The following is a 16,191-nucleotide window of genomic DNA, read 5'->3' as shown; positions in this document are numbered from 1 at the left end:
CCTGCCCTGCAACCAATAACAGACTCTCTTTAACTTGTCACTCTGGGTCATTAACGAAGCAAGGAGCATTTTGCCACACAATCATTGAAATGTCTATTTATTAATAAGTGGTGCAGTATTTATTTTAAGATAGAACATAAAAAAAAAACCAGGTAAGAATTGTCTGCATAATATATATGGAAATCAACCTATTAAAGTTGTTCAAATATCGGACAGAGCCAGAATATAAATTACACATACAGTTTAAAAATTACAGGAAATCATATTATAAAGAGCACTAAAGGCCACTTGTGGAAGAGTTGTGTTCCCGTGTAAGCCAGAATGTGAAGAAAGCCTGCTTGTAGCATGGAGACAAATTCAGGGAGCAAGGTACCAGAATGCTATGCTGTAAAAGGGAATGAATGAAAATACAATCCCAAATATAGATCCGATGTCCCTGGAAACCTCACCTGCTCTTCTGAGACTGGTGTTTCCCTCACTGCTACGGTACCAAGAGAAAAACGAGGAAGCATAGCCATATCCCATTGGAAGCAATGTGGAAAGCATTTTCCTCTTTAAAACTGGGAATGATTGGCACATCTGACCAAGTGGGCTCATCTTTCTAGGATGGTTTTCAAGAGGGGCGGTGCCTGCCTTACCTCCCCAACAGCAACGCCCTTGGCCCCCCAACTAAATGGTGGCTGCCAGACTTGGAACTTGGCCTTCGACCTGGATGCTTAATTTTGGAGGCTGGGGCTGTGCTTCTCTCCCTTGGAAGAGGATTCAGAGGGAAAAGAAGAGCCCAATTATTAGATCAGGTTGGCTCCACTGGAAACCTTGATCTTTTAATATTGAGACAGAGAAACACAAGTGCTCTGAGCGTCTGGCCTTCCAGAGAAGGTTTTTGACGACTCACCTGTTTCTGCAGGATTTCAAAGCCCTGAAATAAAGGTATAGTCTAGAGACAAAAGACCAGAGTCAGGAAGGACATTTGAACTTGTTCGGTGGAAACAATGAGAGGAGATCCCTGGGGGCAACGAACAAGAGGCATTTGTGGGATCATCTGTAGCCACACCAAACTCCCAGAGCAAACGGATTCCAGCATGAACCAGATGACAATTTATGTAGCTTTGTCTTCTGCCACCGACAGCTGGATTGTGAAGATGCTCAAAGGAATAGGCAGGATCCACTGAACAGCAAGGGAAACAGTTGGTACAAGAATCACTCTTCCCTCCAGGGAACCAGGAGGACTGTGACATTTTACTGGAAAGGTGACAGGTGTAGGAGAGCAAGGCTTTGTGCAAGACTACAGGGTGTGATTGGGGAGCAGTTCCATTGACCTGGGAGACGTGGGCTGGGGAGGAAAAAAATGAGCTTTGGAGGCACATGAGCTTTGGGTGGGAGCTCAGCTGTACCACTTCTACTGTGTGACATTCCTGCCTCTCATCTCCAGCTTTCTCATCTAGAAGATGGAAGGTGTACCATCTCCCTGTGAGGCTGTGATGAGGACTGCATGAAGTCAAGAGAGAGGGGCAGAGAGAGAGGACTTGGAGGTCAGGTGCCACACATAAAGAGAGTTTAGGGCGAGTTTCACTCCCCTTCCCTGACCTCAGTCTTGTGGGCTGAGGAAGAGAATACTGAAAAACATGCTCTCATTTTGTATTACTCTTAGGCGTTAAATTGTAGTCCACTTGACAAGTCTAAGAGGAACTGCAAATACATTCCTAAGCCCTGCGCAAGGCTTTTGACGGCTTAATTATAAGTCACCCTCAGAATATTCTTTATTTTTTTGGACACACCCATGGCATGCACAAATTCCAGGACCAAGGACAGAACCTAAGCCACAGCAGTAGCATTGCTGGATCCTTAACCACTAGGCCACCAGGGAACTCCAGGATATTCTCCCAGACAGCCCATTTTTTCTTTCTTTCTCTCTGAAACTTATTTAAACTCCAGAATGGGGCTATGCGAAGGCGAAGAAAAATAGAATGACAGTCTTTAAAATCACTGGCCAAAAACTTGACCACCTTTCTTTCTGACCATCTCTTCAGAGCTTCTGGCCCAGCCTGAACATCCCACTTCTGGGTTTAACAAGAGCAGTGGGGCATCTCAGCCAAATCCTGGAAAATCTATCCCAAGCACAACATAAGTGGAAACCAACTGTGGAAATCCTCATTTGAGCCAATAGAGACCTGCTTACTTTTTAAAATAATTTTCTAGTTATACAAACCTATCATTAGTTGAATCCTGTTTGCTTTGTTGTAGTTTTGGGGAAAGACTCTAGAATACCTGGTTGTCATCTGGCCAAGACAGACATTCTTTGGGACAAAGTGGGGGGAACCAGTCTGTGCCCAGAAGAGACCCAGAGACCCCAGTGCACATGGGACAACTTTAGTAGACCTGGTAACTTGGGGTCATATAATTCCTCAAAGAAATCGCATCTCATTTCCTAAAATCAAAGCCCCTAAAGTTTTGTTTTGTTTCAAGAGAAACCCTGTTAAATTGGCTTGTAGCTAAAGAGATCATCTGGGACTTGACTCAGGAGCTAAATGAGTCCAAGGTTGGACCAAAGAGCTGAAGCAGCCTAAGTGTGGGAGGACAGATGGGCAACACAGTGGGAGAGGTCAGGGGAGGGGAGGGGTGTTCTTCTTTCCTTTTCTCCACCGCACTCAGCAGCAGTGGCATTTCCACGCCTTTTGAATACAGCGGGATTTTGGAAGAAGGAAAGGTGCCTTCTTTCAAGGCGTGCGATCATCAATGGTAAGAGATGGGAAGAGGTGCTGATACAGATGTCTCACGTAGCAGTTGCTCCAGTGGACCAGGAAATTCTCTCTATCCCCTGGGTCCAATAGCGATCCTCTGTTCTCACTGGGTATATATCACTTTTTAGTTTTTGATCTCCAACGTATGGACCAGGAGTTAGAAGACCCGAGTTCTAGATTCTGCTACCCCATCATGCATCCAGTCACTGACTAAGTGTGATTCCCTGTGCTTGGAGTCTCTGCTTCCTGATAGAAAAAGCAAAGTGGTTTTTCTGGGCGGTCAAAGTCTCTTCTTGCTCTGAGTCTCTAAGAATCTATGAAGTTATACCTACCTGCATCTATGACAATAAAGCAAAAATACTAGTCAGAGTTTCCCTCCAGCAAGGCCAGAGTTGAGGTTGTTCAAAGGTGGGAATAAGTCCCCTTGGGTCTAAGCGCTTTCTGGGAAGTTCTTCAGTCATGGCTAGCATTGGTCCAACAGACATCATGGCGTGGTTGATGTTCGTTGTCGAAACTACTCCTTTCTTTATATTTAATTATTCCGGCTATTTGGCTTTACCTCCTATAAGTTCCTCCTTTGAGACAGTGATGCAGGGCCTCGTGTGGTACGTCCAAAGAAACTGCCACAGCTCAACCACTGGGATCTGATAATCCTGCTTTCTTCATTCCAACAATCCCCCTCTTCCCTATCCTGATGCAAAAAGTAAGCATTTTTATTTCTAGGGATGTCCTTATTTAAATAGCAATTGTGAAAATGCCTGTTTTTTGTCGTGTAAAAACTGAAATTGTATCTACCCATTTTTTTCTGATGTAAGTTTAGAGTTCACGGGTAATACCAAAGACTGAGGCAATAGAATTCACACACGCTGTGAAAAAAAAAAGAACATGACTGACAGTCCCCCGTATGTAGCAGCCACTGTTTTGGGGGCTTTATCTACACGGATTGTCTCTTTCGAAAATCAAAACATGTCAGAAAAGCCAAACACAAACACGTTTGAAGAGAAGTCAAATCTTTATCCAGGGTATCTCTATTTCCTTCCTATCGCTTTGGCGTTTTCCATTACTGGTTTCCTAAAGCACTAAAACTACAGACAGCCTGGTTCCTAGCATGTTCTGACCTGGGCATCGTGACACCTGCTACCAGATTTAGGGGCTGTGGCTCGGTTTTCAATAGTGTGATATCAGTGATACGAGAACTTTGGGTTGATTTGAATACAAAGAAAGGTCTTATGGTCTGTTTAAACGTTCATCCTGAAACAAGCAAGCCTTCAAAGACAAGTGAGGACACAGGTGTATTCCTCCTGGGGAAAACACAATCCTTGGGGTTCCAGGTGCCTTAGATGTGTATGCAAGGAGAACAAAGACCACTACGTGGCATCCTCTGGAGGAAGCCAGGGGTGTGCTTGGCAGCGCTGTCCAAAGTGCAGTTGACTCCTTAGGACACTGGTCACACTTCTTTTCTTGCCCCAGGACACTGTGATGGGCAGGTTTCCAGAAGAACTGTGACACTTTCTCTTCAACTAGACGCTGTATATTGGTCTTTACTATAAGCGTCTCTTGGTCAACACAATGAAGTGGAAGCAGCTTAGTTCCTTGCCGGGTCTCAATCATAGTAGTGATTCAGAGAGGAAGAGAAAGCTGGTTTCTTCCAGAACTTTCTCGGACACTCTGGAAACTCTTCCTTGCAGAGCTCATCTAGCGCTATAACGTCCCAAGCCTTGAACCCAAGCTGAAAGTTCCCATACAACCACCTCAGGCTTCCCTGAGCTGATGGGATCAGGACCACTTTGATGCAGAATTTCCGCTTTCACTTTCTTCCACATTGTCCCTCACCGATTCCAATCTAGGAAGCATTCCTGTCTGTAGAGGGTCGTCTAGAGGGATGAGACCAGATTCTTTCCACTTCTGGTAGACATAGTTTGGAGGGACCTTTAATAACTTGAGGTCATTAGAGTCCTAGCTTTTTGATGGTGTGCTGTATTTTTCTTATTTCTCAATTGCTGATGCTTTGTGCAATGCCTAGAACAGAGTGGTGCTTAATAAATCTTGTAAATGAAGGAAAAAATGAATGTTTTTATCACCCTCATTAGAGTGGCACAGAATTACGAGAATGATCTTGGCAAAGTTATGCGTAGATCCTGTTATATTAGCAGTTTCTGTAAGTAACTATCCTTTCAACTTACAGTGCCTGGGAAATGCCTTGCACAAAATAGGCGTTAGATGCATATAATTGATTAATGAGCTCATTTGACCTATCATATATCTTGGAATTTTTCTGGCTATATTTTGATGAAAACTAGAGCTTTATAATATCAATGCCACTTTTAATAAGTCTAATCTCTTAGTTTCGAGAACAAACAGTTCATGGATAGAATTCTCTCAATTTGTTATTTTTTTCCTTTTCCTCTCACAATTAAAACTTTTTTTTCAGTATTTTTTTGTGTGTGCTAGTCTTTGAAAGTCAAAACTCGAAACTGATCTCAAGTAGTTTCCTCTCAGCCTATTAGCATCACCTTTCACCTAACAGCTGGAAAGTGGATTTATCTCACTAATTTTGATCCTGCTAAATCATGACCTCTTAAATTTTACATACATCATGTTGTGACGCACGGAAAAGGAACACATATAAGGGTATCACAGTGTCACATGAGAAACTCATATTTAGTTTTTATGATGGAATTAAGTTATTATTTCATGGAGTTCTGCTGAAATGTCTGCAATTTCCTGGGCAAGCTTCAGAGCCACTGGTATATCTGAAGTAGAATAATCTTAGGCTGTGTTATTAACCAATTCTGTTGGGTTATTCCATCATGCTGGGTTTTCGTTCGTCAAAAAAGATCTCTGAGGAAGCATACACTCTTTCTCCCTGTAACTTGTGTTCAATCCTAGACCTTAAATTTCTACTCATCGGTGTTGGCCATGTTGATGGTATTGTCTACAGGTGGAAAACCTGAGTAGGTCAGTTACCATTTTTGGAATTTTTTTTTTTTTTTTAAGGAATATCAAAGCAGAATATTCCAGGAGATCATTTTTTCTTTGTTCTTAGATGGAAAAGAATAGCTTTTAAGATTCTTATCATTTATTCATTCATGAAAATGTAATTCTCCTTTGTCTATACTGATAAAGACAACATACTACATTGGAGATACGTAATCATCACAAACTCAGTCCCTGCTGTCCTGGCCTTGTGATCCAGCAGGGAAGCTAGACTGCCCTCTTATGGTTTGGAAAATAATCCAAACTCCAATGCTTTGTCATTTATTCAAAGAACCTCTAACTTTGGATCCAAAGTTTTTAGCTTGAGGATGAGAAAGATTTTACTCTTCCAGCTGGGAATTCCATTGAGTTCCTGGAAAATGCTTCTATTTCTAAGACGCTGAAGTCTGTAGGTTCTGCAAGAATACTAATAAGTTAAAAAAAAAAAGTAACTAGTATGTTATGTTAGGTGGGAGGTCACGCAATCACTTTTGATGAAAGAGTCTGGGAAGGTCAGAATCAAGAACCAAACCCTTAAGGGGCATAAGTCACCCCCTTAGGTCATCCACCCCAACGGCACTCTTAACCAGATCAAAGGGGGTCAGGAGGAGGGTCACGTGACCTATTCCCTTTGCCCTTCAGATTGCCAGAAAGTCAAATGATAAACCATGGGGGAGGGGTTCCATGTCTGATAACATGCGCTCATTCTTGTGTGTTTCCCACCTCGGGTTTCAAGTGGATTTCCCATCCACTTGTGGAACTCTCTGCGTAAGACTCCTTTTCTACCACTCATGAAGCCAAGGACTTCAGGGTTGGTTCTAAGTTCCTAAAGTCAGGGGCTGACCCTTCATCGTTACTGTACCCTGAGCCTTTTACATGGTACCTGTTGACATACGGGGTTGAAAGAAACCAATCTATGGGGAGGAAGCTCCTCCCTCCAACATGGTGCAAGACCACTGCATTAGGCAATGATGAAACACCGACCTCCGGTCTGCCTCATCCACGACGGCTCTTGACAAGACTGGGCGGAGGAACGTCAGTGGGGTGTAGACACTCACTGGGGCATTTCCAACATCTTTGCAGTCGTCATGGCAACCATCCTCAACCAGTGCTCAAACGTAAGGAAAGAGGCAATAACGCTACGATGTGGTCATTTAGCTAATGCAGCCCAAGCCTAACAGAAACATTTTCCATCAATGTGTTTCAGAGACTAGGGATAGGACAGCTTCTGCTTCATATTAGCACTGACTCAGCAGGACTGTGCTCCAGCCTGTCTGCTTACCCTTGAGCAGCCTTACGGCCATGCGTGGCTTAAAAATACATCCAGAGGAGTAACACTGGATGGTTCTGGAAATTTGGTCCATTTGCATATTAATAAAGGTTGTAGCTTTCTGGCATTATTTTTTTTCCTAGATCCAAAAAGCAAAGCATCAGATAAGCACATGTTGCAATAAAAGCAGACACCCCCCCTCCGCCCCCGCCCCCAGACAAACTGTGTCCTGAGGGCTTTACACACAACACAGAACACAGGCAGCCTGGCACCACTTTTGGGTCCCATTGGGAAAACTGGCAAAGTGGTGTGGCAGGAGGAGACCAGGGCCTGGAGCGAGTCAGCTGACTGAGCTTTGGGTCCCAGTTCTCCAGGGGACAGGAGAGTGATCCTGGGACTGTATCTTTACCTGAGCCTAAGGTGTCTCATTTTCCCAAGGAAAGACCTGGACCAGATCATTTCTGTGTACCCTCTTGACCTTAGCTCTTACTTGAGATTCTGCACAAGCTTCTTGGGGAGGAATGCGAGTTGGAACCTCGTTTCGAAGGCACTGAACGTAGCTCTTGCCCGGAGGGACATCCCATTTCTGGCACATTTTGTTATCTTTGGCCACATCAATTGGGAACTATTTTAATGTGTGTGTGTCTTCTCCCTGTCCATTCGCAACCCATCTGAAATGCTGCACTTGGAATTGCCACGACATCTTACAGATGCGGACACCGAGGCGGGACAGTTGACAAGGACAGATCAAGTGAGGACGCGTTGAGAGCTTTAAGACAGTTTTCCCACCTTTTCCTTAATAAAATAATGTTTTAAATTTGGGGTTTTGGAGATGCAATGACTATCTTGCCCCTTTCCTCAGGTTTAGGGTGAGGAGGCAACCTCAAAAAAAAAATAAAATAAAAACCCTTTTTTTTCCCCTGTTTTTGCTTGTTAGGGCTGCACCTGTGACATATGAAAATTCCCAGGCGAGGGGTCGAATCGGTGCTGCAGTGGCTGGCCTACACCACAGCCACAGCAATGCAAGATCCGAGTTGCAGGTGCGACCTACACCACAGCTCACGGCAATGCTGGATCCTTAACCCACTGAGCGAGGCCAGGGATCAAACCTGTGTCCTCATGGATCCTGGTAGGGTTTGTTACCACTGAGCCACAACGGGAACTCCCGGTTCGCCATGGATTTCTGTGGAGAGAATCATCTGCTTGCTTTAGCAAACAGGTCATCGTTGGAGTGTTTTATACAAAGGGGCAGGGATGTAAGAAGTAACAGAAAGGGATTTGCTTACGAAACCCGAACCCAAATCAGCCAACCACGCAGACACACAGCACAGCGCATCCGTACTTTCTCCCTGTACTGGTCCAGCCATGATTCAAAGTAAGAACAGCAGATAAATGCGTATCCTAGAAGAGATTAGCGGGACCATTTATATAGTGGAAAGTCATGCAAACCATGCTTGAAAGGAGGCGGCTTCACTGTAGTGACCTGGGGAGGAAAAAAGCCTTGACAAGCCCCTGCCCAGGTGGGGCCGCCACGCACATGCAGGCGTTTGACGCAGCCACCGGCGATCTCACGGGTACGAGGCGGGCGTGAGAGCAAAGTGAGCAAAGTGACAAGGAGGAGTCAGCCCATGACCCCTCTCACGTGGGCTTGTTGGAAGGGGTCCAGATTGAATCCGAAATGCCATCCCCCGTGGACGACAGAGGCATGGAGCCGCTGGGGGTGAAAGGGTCTGTGTCTGTGTCTGTCTCACCCTCGGCGAGGTACCGCTTCTCCCTCATCCAGCTCGAGCCCCCACCTGGGCCAAATGCATAGTCGTCTCTGTCCTGGGAGATGCTGAAGCCACTTGGAGACCGTTCCAGCTCCTCGTGGTTGACCGACATCAGGGACAAGGGCGTGTCGCTGTCCCGGGTGAGGCTGGGTCTCTGCCGGGGGGAGACCCGCTCTGAGCAGGGCCCGTGCTGTTCAGCCTGGGAGTGGAAGCCCCCTCGGGAGTCGAGAAGAGTCAAGATTGGCAGGACGGTGGGCCTTTCTGCATATGTCGCTGCTGGGGAGGAGAGGGTGGCGTGGACCTTTCCAGAACTGGGTCCCCCTCGGGGCAGGTTCACTGGGTCGTGGGCAAAAAACCCATAGGGGCCGACTTTGTCAACGGGCACCTGGTGGAACGTGTAGGCGGAGTCTGGGGGGCCTGTCTCGGAATAGTTACAGAGGATGGTGTTCAAATCCGGATCCCTGGGGTCCTGTTTCCTCTCCACCTCGGCTGGGGAGGAGGACCCCTTGGTCGGGTAGAACTCGGTGACATGGACCTGGAGCCTTTCCATGTGCTGCATGTGCATATCCACCAGGAAATCCAGCTTCTTCCCCATGTCATGAACCTGGACGACACAGAGAACTGGGAATCACTGCTCTCTCGGGGCCTGTGGGGCGCTGGGATGGGTCGGGAGGAAAAACTATAGCATTTACTCTTCAGACAGGAAGCAGCTTCCTGCTCGTCACTATCATCCCAACAGCTAGTTACTTCCCGCCTCTTGATTTTGAGGCCTGCGCATATATTCCTGCTAATCTAGAAACAACCGAGGCAAGGGCCTTCCAGAAAGCGACAGCCGAAACAGAGAGACAGCTGGAGGCCAATTTTTACCCAAGGAGGAGGTCGCCTTGCTGCTGCTGTTGGGGTCAAGGAGTGGGAGTTTTCGGAGGTCCCATCATGGCTCAGAGGAAATGAATCTGATAGCATCCATGAGGATGCAAGTTCAATCCCTGGCCTCGCTCAGTGGGTTAGGGATCCGGCGCCGCCTTGAGCGGGCGTGTAGGTCACAGATGCAGCTTGGATCTGTGGTTGCTGTGGCTGTGGTGTAGACCAGCAGCTACAGCTCTGATTCGACCCCTAGCCTGGGAACATCCAGCTGCAGCCCTAAAAGGACCAAAAAAAAAAGAGTGGGAGTTCTTGATTTGCAAACATTCCCTGAGACAGAAGCATCTAGGCTGTTTGTGCATGTTTCACTTACCTGGTGATGTTAGCCCCAAAGATACAAGGGCAGAGGTTGGCAAGAATAGAGCTTCTTAGAACTGAAGATCTGGCCCAGGGACTTTGGAGGCCAGTGGAAGATACTCTGAGATAAGCTGCATCTATCTCTTCCTACGTACAAAATCAAGAACTTAACCAAAATCTTGAGGGCAGACACAAGTGTGTGCGCATGCGTGCACGGGCTGTTTTTTTCTCTGATAATTCATAACTCGCCAGGAAGCACTACAGACAAGTATATCACCCTGCTCTGAACTAGGTCATGGCTGAGCTGGTACCCAAACCTTAACAATAACTAATACTTACCTAGCAGTTAGTATAACTTTAAAGATATTAACTTATTTCAGTTCCCGCTGTGGCTCAGTGGGTTAAAGAACCTGACTAGTAGGCATGAGGATGTGGGTTCGATCCCTGGCCTAGCTTAGTGGGTTAAGGATCCGGTGTTGCTGTGAGCTGTGGCACAGGTTGCAGATGTGGCTCGGGATCCGGTGTTGCAGTGGCTGTGGGGTAGGCCAGCAGCTCCAGCTCCAGTTGGACCCCTAGACTGGAAACTTCCATATGCCGCAGGTGCGGCCCTATAAAGAAAAAAAATGAAGGTATTAACTTCTTTCATTTTCATTCCAGCCCTACGCGATGGACGCTATCATCCTCTCTATTTACAGGTGAGAAAACAGAGGCACAGAGAGATGAGGTAACTTGTCGAACATCGCAGAGCCAGTACATGGAAGAGCTGAGATGACAAATTAAAATTTTAAAATGGAAAAGGATATTCTTGCTACGCCAAAAAAGAATAATCATTCAAGTGTTCTCTTGCCTCTCCTGCACAATGTTGGGCTCTGAATAAAATAAAAAGATGGATGGGAGTCCTAAAGGCACCTGACAGAGCTATTCATCTAGTGTAAAGTTAGGCAAAGGATGCTGAAATTGAAGCTACTTTATGGTGGGAAAGAGAGGTGAGCTCTCTGGGGCGCTGTGAGTGAATGCATTTCTTTCTGCACTGAATGAAGCCTACCCACAGCCTGCCCTCTCCCGGGTCTCCTCATACAGGCCACACACCCATCCCCACTCTCAAGGGGGATGATCATGGGCCTATGTGGAGAAAGGCACTCACATTCCTTAAACGCCATCAAGGGTATGATGGTAACAGGAGCGCCCACTTGTGGAAAGTGTACGGTATGCCAGCTGCTCTTCTAGGTCATGGTCAGGGATCAGCTGATTGGACCCTCAGAGCAACCTCGTGAGGGATGAAATTCCCCATTTTAGGAGTTCCCGTTGTGGCTCAGTGGGTTAAGAACCCAACTAGGGAGTTCCCGTCGTGGCGCAGTGGTTAACGAATCTGACTAGGAACCATGAGGTTGCGGGTTCGGTCCCTGCCCTTGCTCAGTGGGTTAATGATCCGGCGTTGCCGTGAGCTGTGGTGTAGGTTGCAGACGCAGCTCGGATCCCGCGTTGCTGTGGCTCTGGCGTAGGCCGGAGACTACAGCTCCGATTCAACCCCTAGCCTGGGAACCTCCATATGCCGAGGGATCGGCCCAAGAATAGCAAAAAGACCAAAAAAAAAAAAAAAAAGAACCCAACTAGTATCCATGAGGATGTGGATTCCATCCCTGGCCTTGCTCAGTGGGTTAAGGGTCCTGCGTTGCCACAAGTTGTGGTGTAGGTCACAGATACGGCTCAGAAGAGCGTTGCTGTGGCTGTGGTATAAGCCAGCAGCTGTAGCTCCAATTGGACCCCTAGCCTGGGAACTTCCATATGCTGCAGGTACGACCCTGAAAAGAAAAAAAAAAAAAAAGAGAGAGAGAGAGAGAGAGAGAGAGAGAGAGAGAAAGCAAAAAAACCCCACCCCATTTTACAGACAGGGAAACTGAGGCTCAGAACAATGAATTCCCTTGATCACTACAGTGCTCCCTCAGCCAGTAAAGGGCTAAACGAGAGACTGCATTTCCACATCCTTTCAGGAATGGTAGATACTCAAGCCTATTATCTCCCTCTGGGGGAAAAAGAAGACATCTGAAATTAAGCTTCACACACTTGTTTTGCGGGAGGGACAGGAAGGACCTACCTGCCTCTCGACCTTCACAAACTTCCCCATCATGCTTTGGTCTTCCGTTTCTGATGTGGCAGGTCTGGCTCCATACGGTTCATTCCTAGGAGAGAGCCCACAGTTGGGTAAGAGGCAGAGAGCTATGTCTGCTTTGCAGGGTCCCTTCTGCTGGGTGGACCACGGCCCCTGGATCTACCTGCCTCATGTGCAGGCTTATGGAATCCGGAAGAGGCCACTCAACTCTGGAGACCCAGGAGAGTCAGGAAAGGCCAGCCTCTCCCTGCCTGCAACGGGACGTCCAGGGCTTACCATGTTCACTGCAGGAAAACGTGAAGCTGAGTATTAAGCTTCCTACCAAGGTTGCTACACTGCCTCACTGTGCCCAGAGGCTTTGATTCCTTTAAATTGTGTTCCTTTGCCTTTCAGTCTCAGGCGACAGGGGGAGGGTGGGGTGGGGTGGGGGAGGGCTTGTCTCCTCTCTCAAGTTCTTCCCAGTGGGTATCAATATTTCACCTGTTCTGTTAAGGGTGGAAAACAGAGGCAAAATCTGGAAAACGATGCGGAAGATGAGGCTGGTGGGGACGAGGCTGGAAACGTGCGCTGCCTTTGCTCCTTGGCCGGGCACAGTTCACAACAGCCCCAATTCCAGTTAGTTTCAATCCTCTAGTTTTACGCAGCGGAAAACTTTCAGGGAGTCTAGCTTCTGCCCTACACCATGCACGCCTGGCCCTTTCTAGGCAGTTGATTTTTGTCTTTACGTTGCTGTCTCCAGCTGGGTCCCTGGCCTGTCTTGGGCGGAGCAGTCTTGAATTAAAGTGGATGTCAGAAACTGGTGGCCTGAGAGCTCCCACTGTGGCTCAGCGGGTTAGGAACCCGACATATCCATGAGGATGTGGGTTTGATCCCTGGCCTTGCTCAGGGTGCTAGGGATCCGGCGTTGCCGTGAGTCGAGGTGTAAGTTGCAGATGTGCCTTGGATCCTGCGTTGCTGTGGCTGTGGTGTAGGCTGGCAGCTGCAGCTCCTATTGGACCCCTAGCCTGGGAACCTCCATATGCCGTGGGTGCGGCCCTAAAAAGATCCCCCTACCCCTGCTGCTGCCCCCAGTGGCCCATGTCTGAATTCAGCCTGTCAGTGTCTCCCTTAGCTCATACCAGGTTTTAAAAACAATAAAGCCATCTCAAAAATGGGGTATTTCACATCAAATCTGGATGGCAGCTTTTCTTGAGACATTTAATTCTCTGGAGACAGAGGATCTTTGGTCCTAAAACTGGCAACAGCACAAGAGCGTGACAAGTCCCTCCCTGGAAAGGGGTACGTGCTTTTGAGGGTCCCTTGGCTCACCGCTTGCTAGTCTGTCCCCGGGGCTGAGGCTGAAGATTAGCCGCATATATTATCATCCTGAATGCTCTTCCTTCTTCTCTGAGAAGGAGCCTTATTATTACAAAGGGCGCACTATTTCTTATGCCTAACTCCTTTCATCACTTAGGTTACCTGCCTTGAAGACATCTGGGAATAAAGAAGCGTAAATTCAGGCAGCGGACTTTCTAAAGGAGAAGTCTTTCATCAGGACCTGTAAAAGAACAGTTCCCAACCACGTTTGGAGAGAGAGCAGATCTGCTCTGTTGAGGGGACCGAGTTCTACCTGCTACAGTGTTGGGGGTCTCACATCTGATTTCCTTCTCCAGCTCTGCTAGGGGGGCGGAAATCCTGAATGAGGATGCAGGAAAAGCCAAAGCTGATGACCAGGTTAGAGCACCCTGGGCTCTATCAGAACATACGCAGTCTTTCGGTTCCAGTAAAACTTGTACGTCTCCTCTTATTTTCTAAGAAGGAAACCATCTGTTTCTCTCAACAGCCATAAAAAGGAGTGTCACCCACGTGGTCTGGGCAGAGGGGCTGTAAGTGTTTCGTATATACACCTCTTGGGTGCCGCATGCTGCAACAGGCTCCAAGTGCTTTTTCCTCATCTGACTTAGGGGAGCGGCAAGCTCACCCCACTGTCAGGGAGCCCGGCTGGGATTTGGGGAGGGGAGGCTCCGTGGGCTTTGGCACCACACAGCCCGTCAGTCTGTGACACGGGCCCCACCTGGGAGACTGCTGGGACGGGTAGGTGAAGGCTGCCCCCTTCTGAGACTTCTTGTGTTTTGGAGTAGACGGAGGTCCGGGAGTGAAAATCATGTCTATTCTGAAAGAGAACACACAAAGGAGGGGCTGGTGGTTAAATCACAGAGAGCTTTACAGGCAAAGAGAGGGAAGCAATGCATTCTATTCCCTCTGTGGTCAGGTGTGGGTCTGGAACATAAGGAGAAGAGGAAAAACAAAAAAAAGAGAGAGGAAGGGGAGAGGGACAGAAGGAGGTGGGGGAGATGGAGACAGAGACAGAAAGCCAGAAAGAGAGAGAGAATTTATCAGAATGTATTATCTCAATGTATCGTTACCTTTTTTTTTTTTTTTTTTGGTCCAGGGATACCCAGAGCATCTCTCCAATCCTGGAGGAGAGGGAGGCAGCAAACACTGAGGCAGGGTGATGGTTGCATCCTGTTCTTTGTTATAGGACATGTCAGGTGTGCTACAGCCTCTCTGGTCCTCCAGCCTTTTCATTCTCTCCAAACTATCTAGTTCGGGAGTTTCCCCTGCTAAACCCTAGGCTCTGTTTTCAGCTGTGCTCTCATTTCTCTGCTGCTTGGCAGGCTCCTCTGGCTCTTGGGGGGCTGGATCCAACACTGGCTTCCACACCCCACTTCTATCCTGCGCGAGGCACCAGCTCCTCACCTGTGCCACCCTGAGCACAATGGAGACACATGCTGGGCTAGGGCAGGGGCGGGGGTGAGGAGCCTTGAAGGCTTGTCCCAGGCCCAGGACCACGAAGATCAGGCACCCCGAAGGAGCCAGGCCTCGCTCCCTCTCTCTGTAAACCCATCTTGTTTCTCCAGTGATGCCACCGTGTACCCAATCACCCTTCCTGTCCCTCTGGCCTCCTGCAGTATCGGCATAGCTGGCGCTCTGTGATTAGTCCATTGAGGCAGACAAACTCCAGCCAAGACTCATAAACAACACGTACTGGATAAATATCAGACACGCCGACTGTGCAGAGGTCCTCTCAATGCACATTAATTTGGGCTGACATTGCCGGAGTCCGGTATGTCCTATACATCGTGTCCCCCGCTTTCATCTCTCAGAGAGCCCTCTTTGCCCAAAGAACAGCATGTCCGCCTCAGAACCTGTGCACACAGCTCTTTGTTCAGCAGGCATGGAGCGCCGACTGTGTGCCCGCCACTGCAGTTGGCAGTCACAGTTGCTATTCCACGTATGGATAAAGAACGGCCACAGATAAGCGTTCTCCAACCCAACAGCGCCGCTAATGTCCCCCTCATTCAACACGATGGTCCCATTACCTCTGCAGGACACTCCAATGGCAGCATATTCAGATGAGGAAACTGAGGTCCAGAGAGGACCTGACTCCTGTCCATTTGAAATCTCGCACAGGTCTGACCATGAGCCTCAGACAGGCTTTGGCCTCCTGACATCAGTTCTATGACTCGGCATCATAGGGCCCTTGAGTTCTTTTAGATCATTTTCCCTTTTAAAATGATATTTTTCAATTCATTCAAGAGTCGATACATTTAAAAAGTAGAAAAAAAAATCACCCATGAACTTATCACCTCAGTATAGCCACTGTAAGTCCTGCAGGGAGTCTTACTGTTTCTCTCTAGGCTCCCATAAGGGACAGTGTGTATCCATTGTGTGTATTTCTGAATAAATGTATGTGTGTACATCTTTGCAATTGTACAAATATAACAGTAAAGAGAATCACGAGATCTAGGCAGACTATATATAAATATAATCATATATGTGTACATATAAGTACATGTGTTAGTGTGTGTACATATATATCTGAGTGTACTATTAGTGATTGTATTTTGCAAATACATATTCACAGATCACATAATTTTTATCTCATTATATACATTTGCTAAATGTTATGTGATGGCTGCATAACTTTTTAATGAGAGTAAGTACCGTTCTTGCCTTAATCACTATTGCTATAATTGAGGCACTGTGGTGTGTTACAGAGAACAAGGGTTTTGTAACCAAGCTGGATTTGGTTTGACTGCCAGCTCTGCCACCTCCTAGTCCACT

At 47.4% G+C, this 16,191-nt stretch overlaps 2 protein-coding genes across 2 annotated transcripts in view; both read right to left on the bottom strand.

Annotated features, from left to right (window-relative positions):
* Window positions 1-7,021, bottom strand: part of HHLA1 (HERV-H LTR-associating 1) — a 46,194-nt gene extending 39,173 nt beyond the window's left edge. Inside the window, exons 1-2 of the mRNA XM_021090616.1 lie at window positions 7,000-7,021; window positions 6,702-6,828 (exon numbers count right to left, since the gene is read on the bottom strand). Of these exons, the coding sequence (XP_020946275.1) occupies window positions 6,702-6,828; window positions 7,000-7,021 (149 nt within the window). The remainder of the gene's footprint in view (window positions 1-6,701; window positions 6,829-6,999) is intronic.
* The window catches only part of KCNQ3 (potassium voltage-gated channel subfamily Q member 3), a 308,688-nt gene continuing 292,580 nt past the window's right edge, over window positions 84-16,191 (bottom strand). The window contains exons 13-15 of the mRNA XM_021088897.1: window positions 14,138-14,236; window positions 12,070-12,154; window positions 84-9,360 (exon numbers count right to left, since the gene is read on the bottom strand). Coding sequence (XP_020944556.1) covers window positions 8,626-9,360; window positions 12,070-12,154; window positions 14,138-14,236 — 919 coding nt within the window. The 3' untranslated portion in view covers window positions 84-8,625. The remainder of the gene's footprint in view (window positions 9,361-12,069; window positions 12,155-14,137; window positions 14,237-16,191) is intronic.

Source organism: Sus scrofa, chromosome 4, assembly GCF_000003025.6.
Source record: "Sus scrofa isolate TJ Tabasco breed Duroc chromosome 4, Sscrofa11.1, whole genome shotgun sequence".
Taxonomy (NCBI): Eukaryota; Metazoa; Chordata; class Mammalia; order Artiodactyla; family Suidae; genus Sus; species Sus scrofa.
Note: the sequence above shows the minus strand (reverse complement) of the source record. Positions and strands in the feature narration are given on the sequence as shown.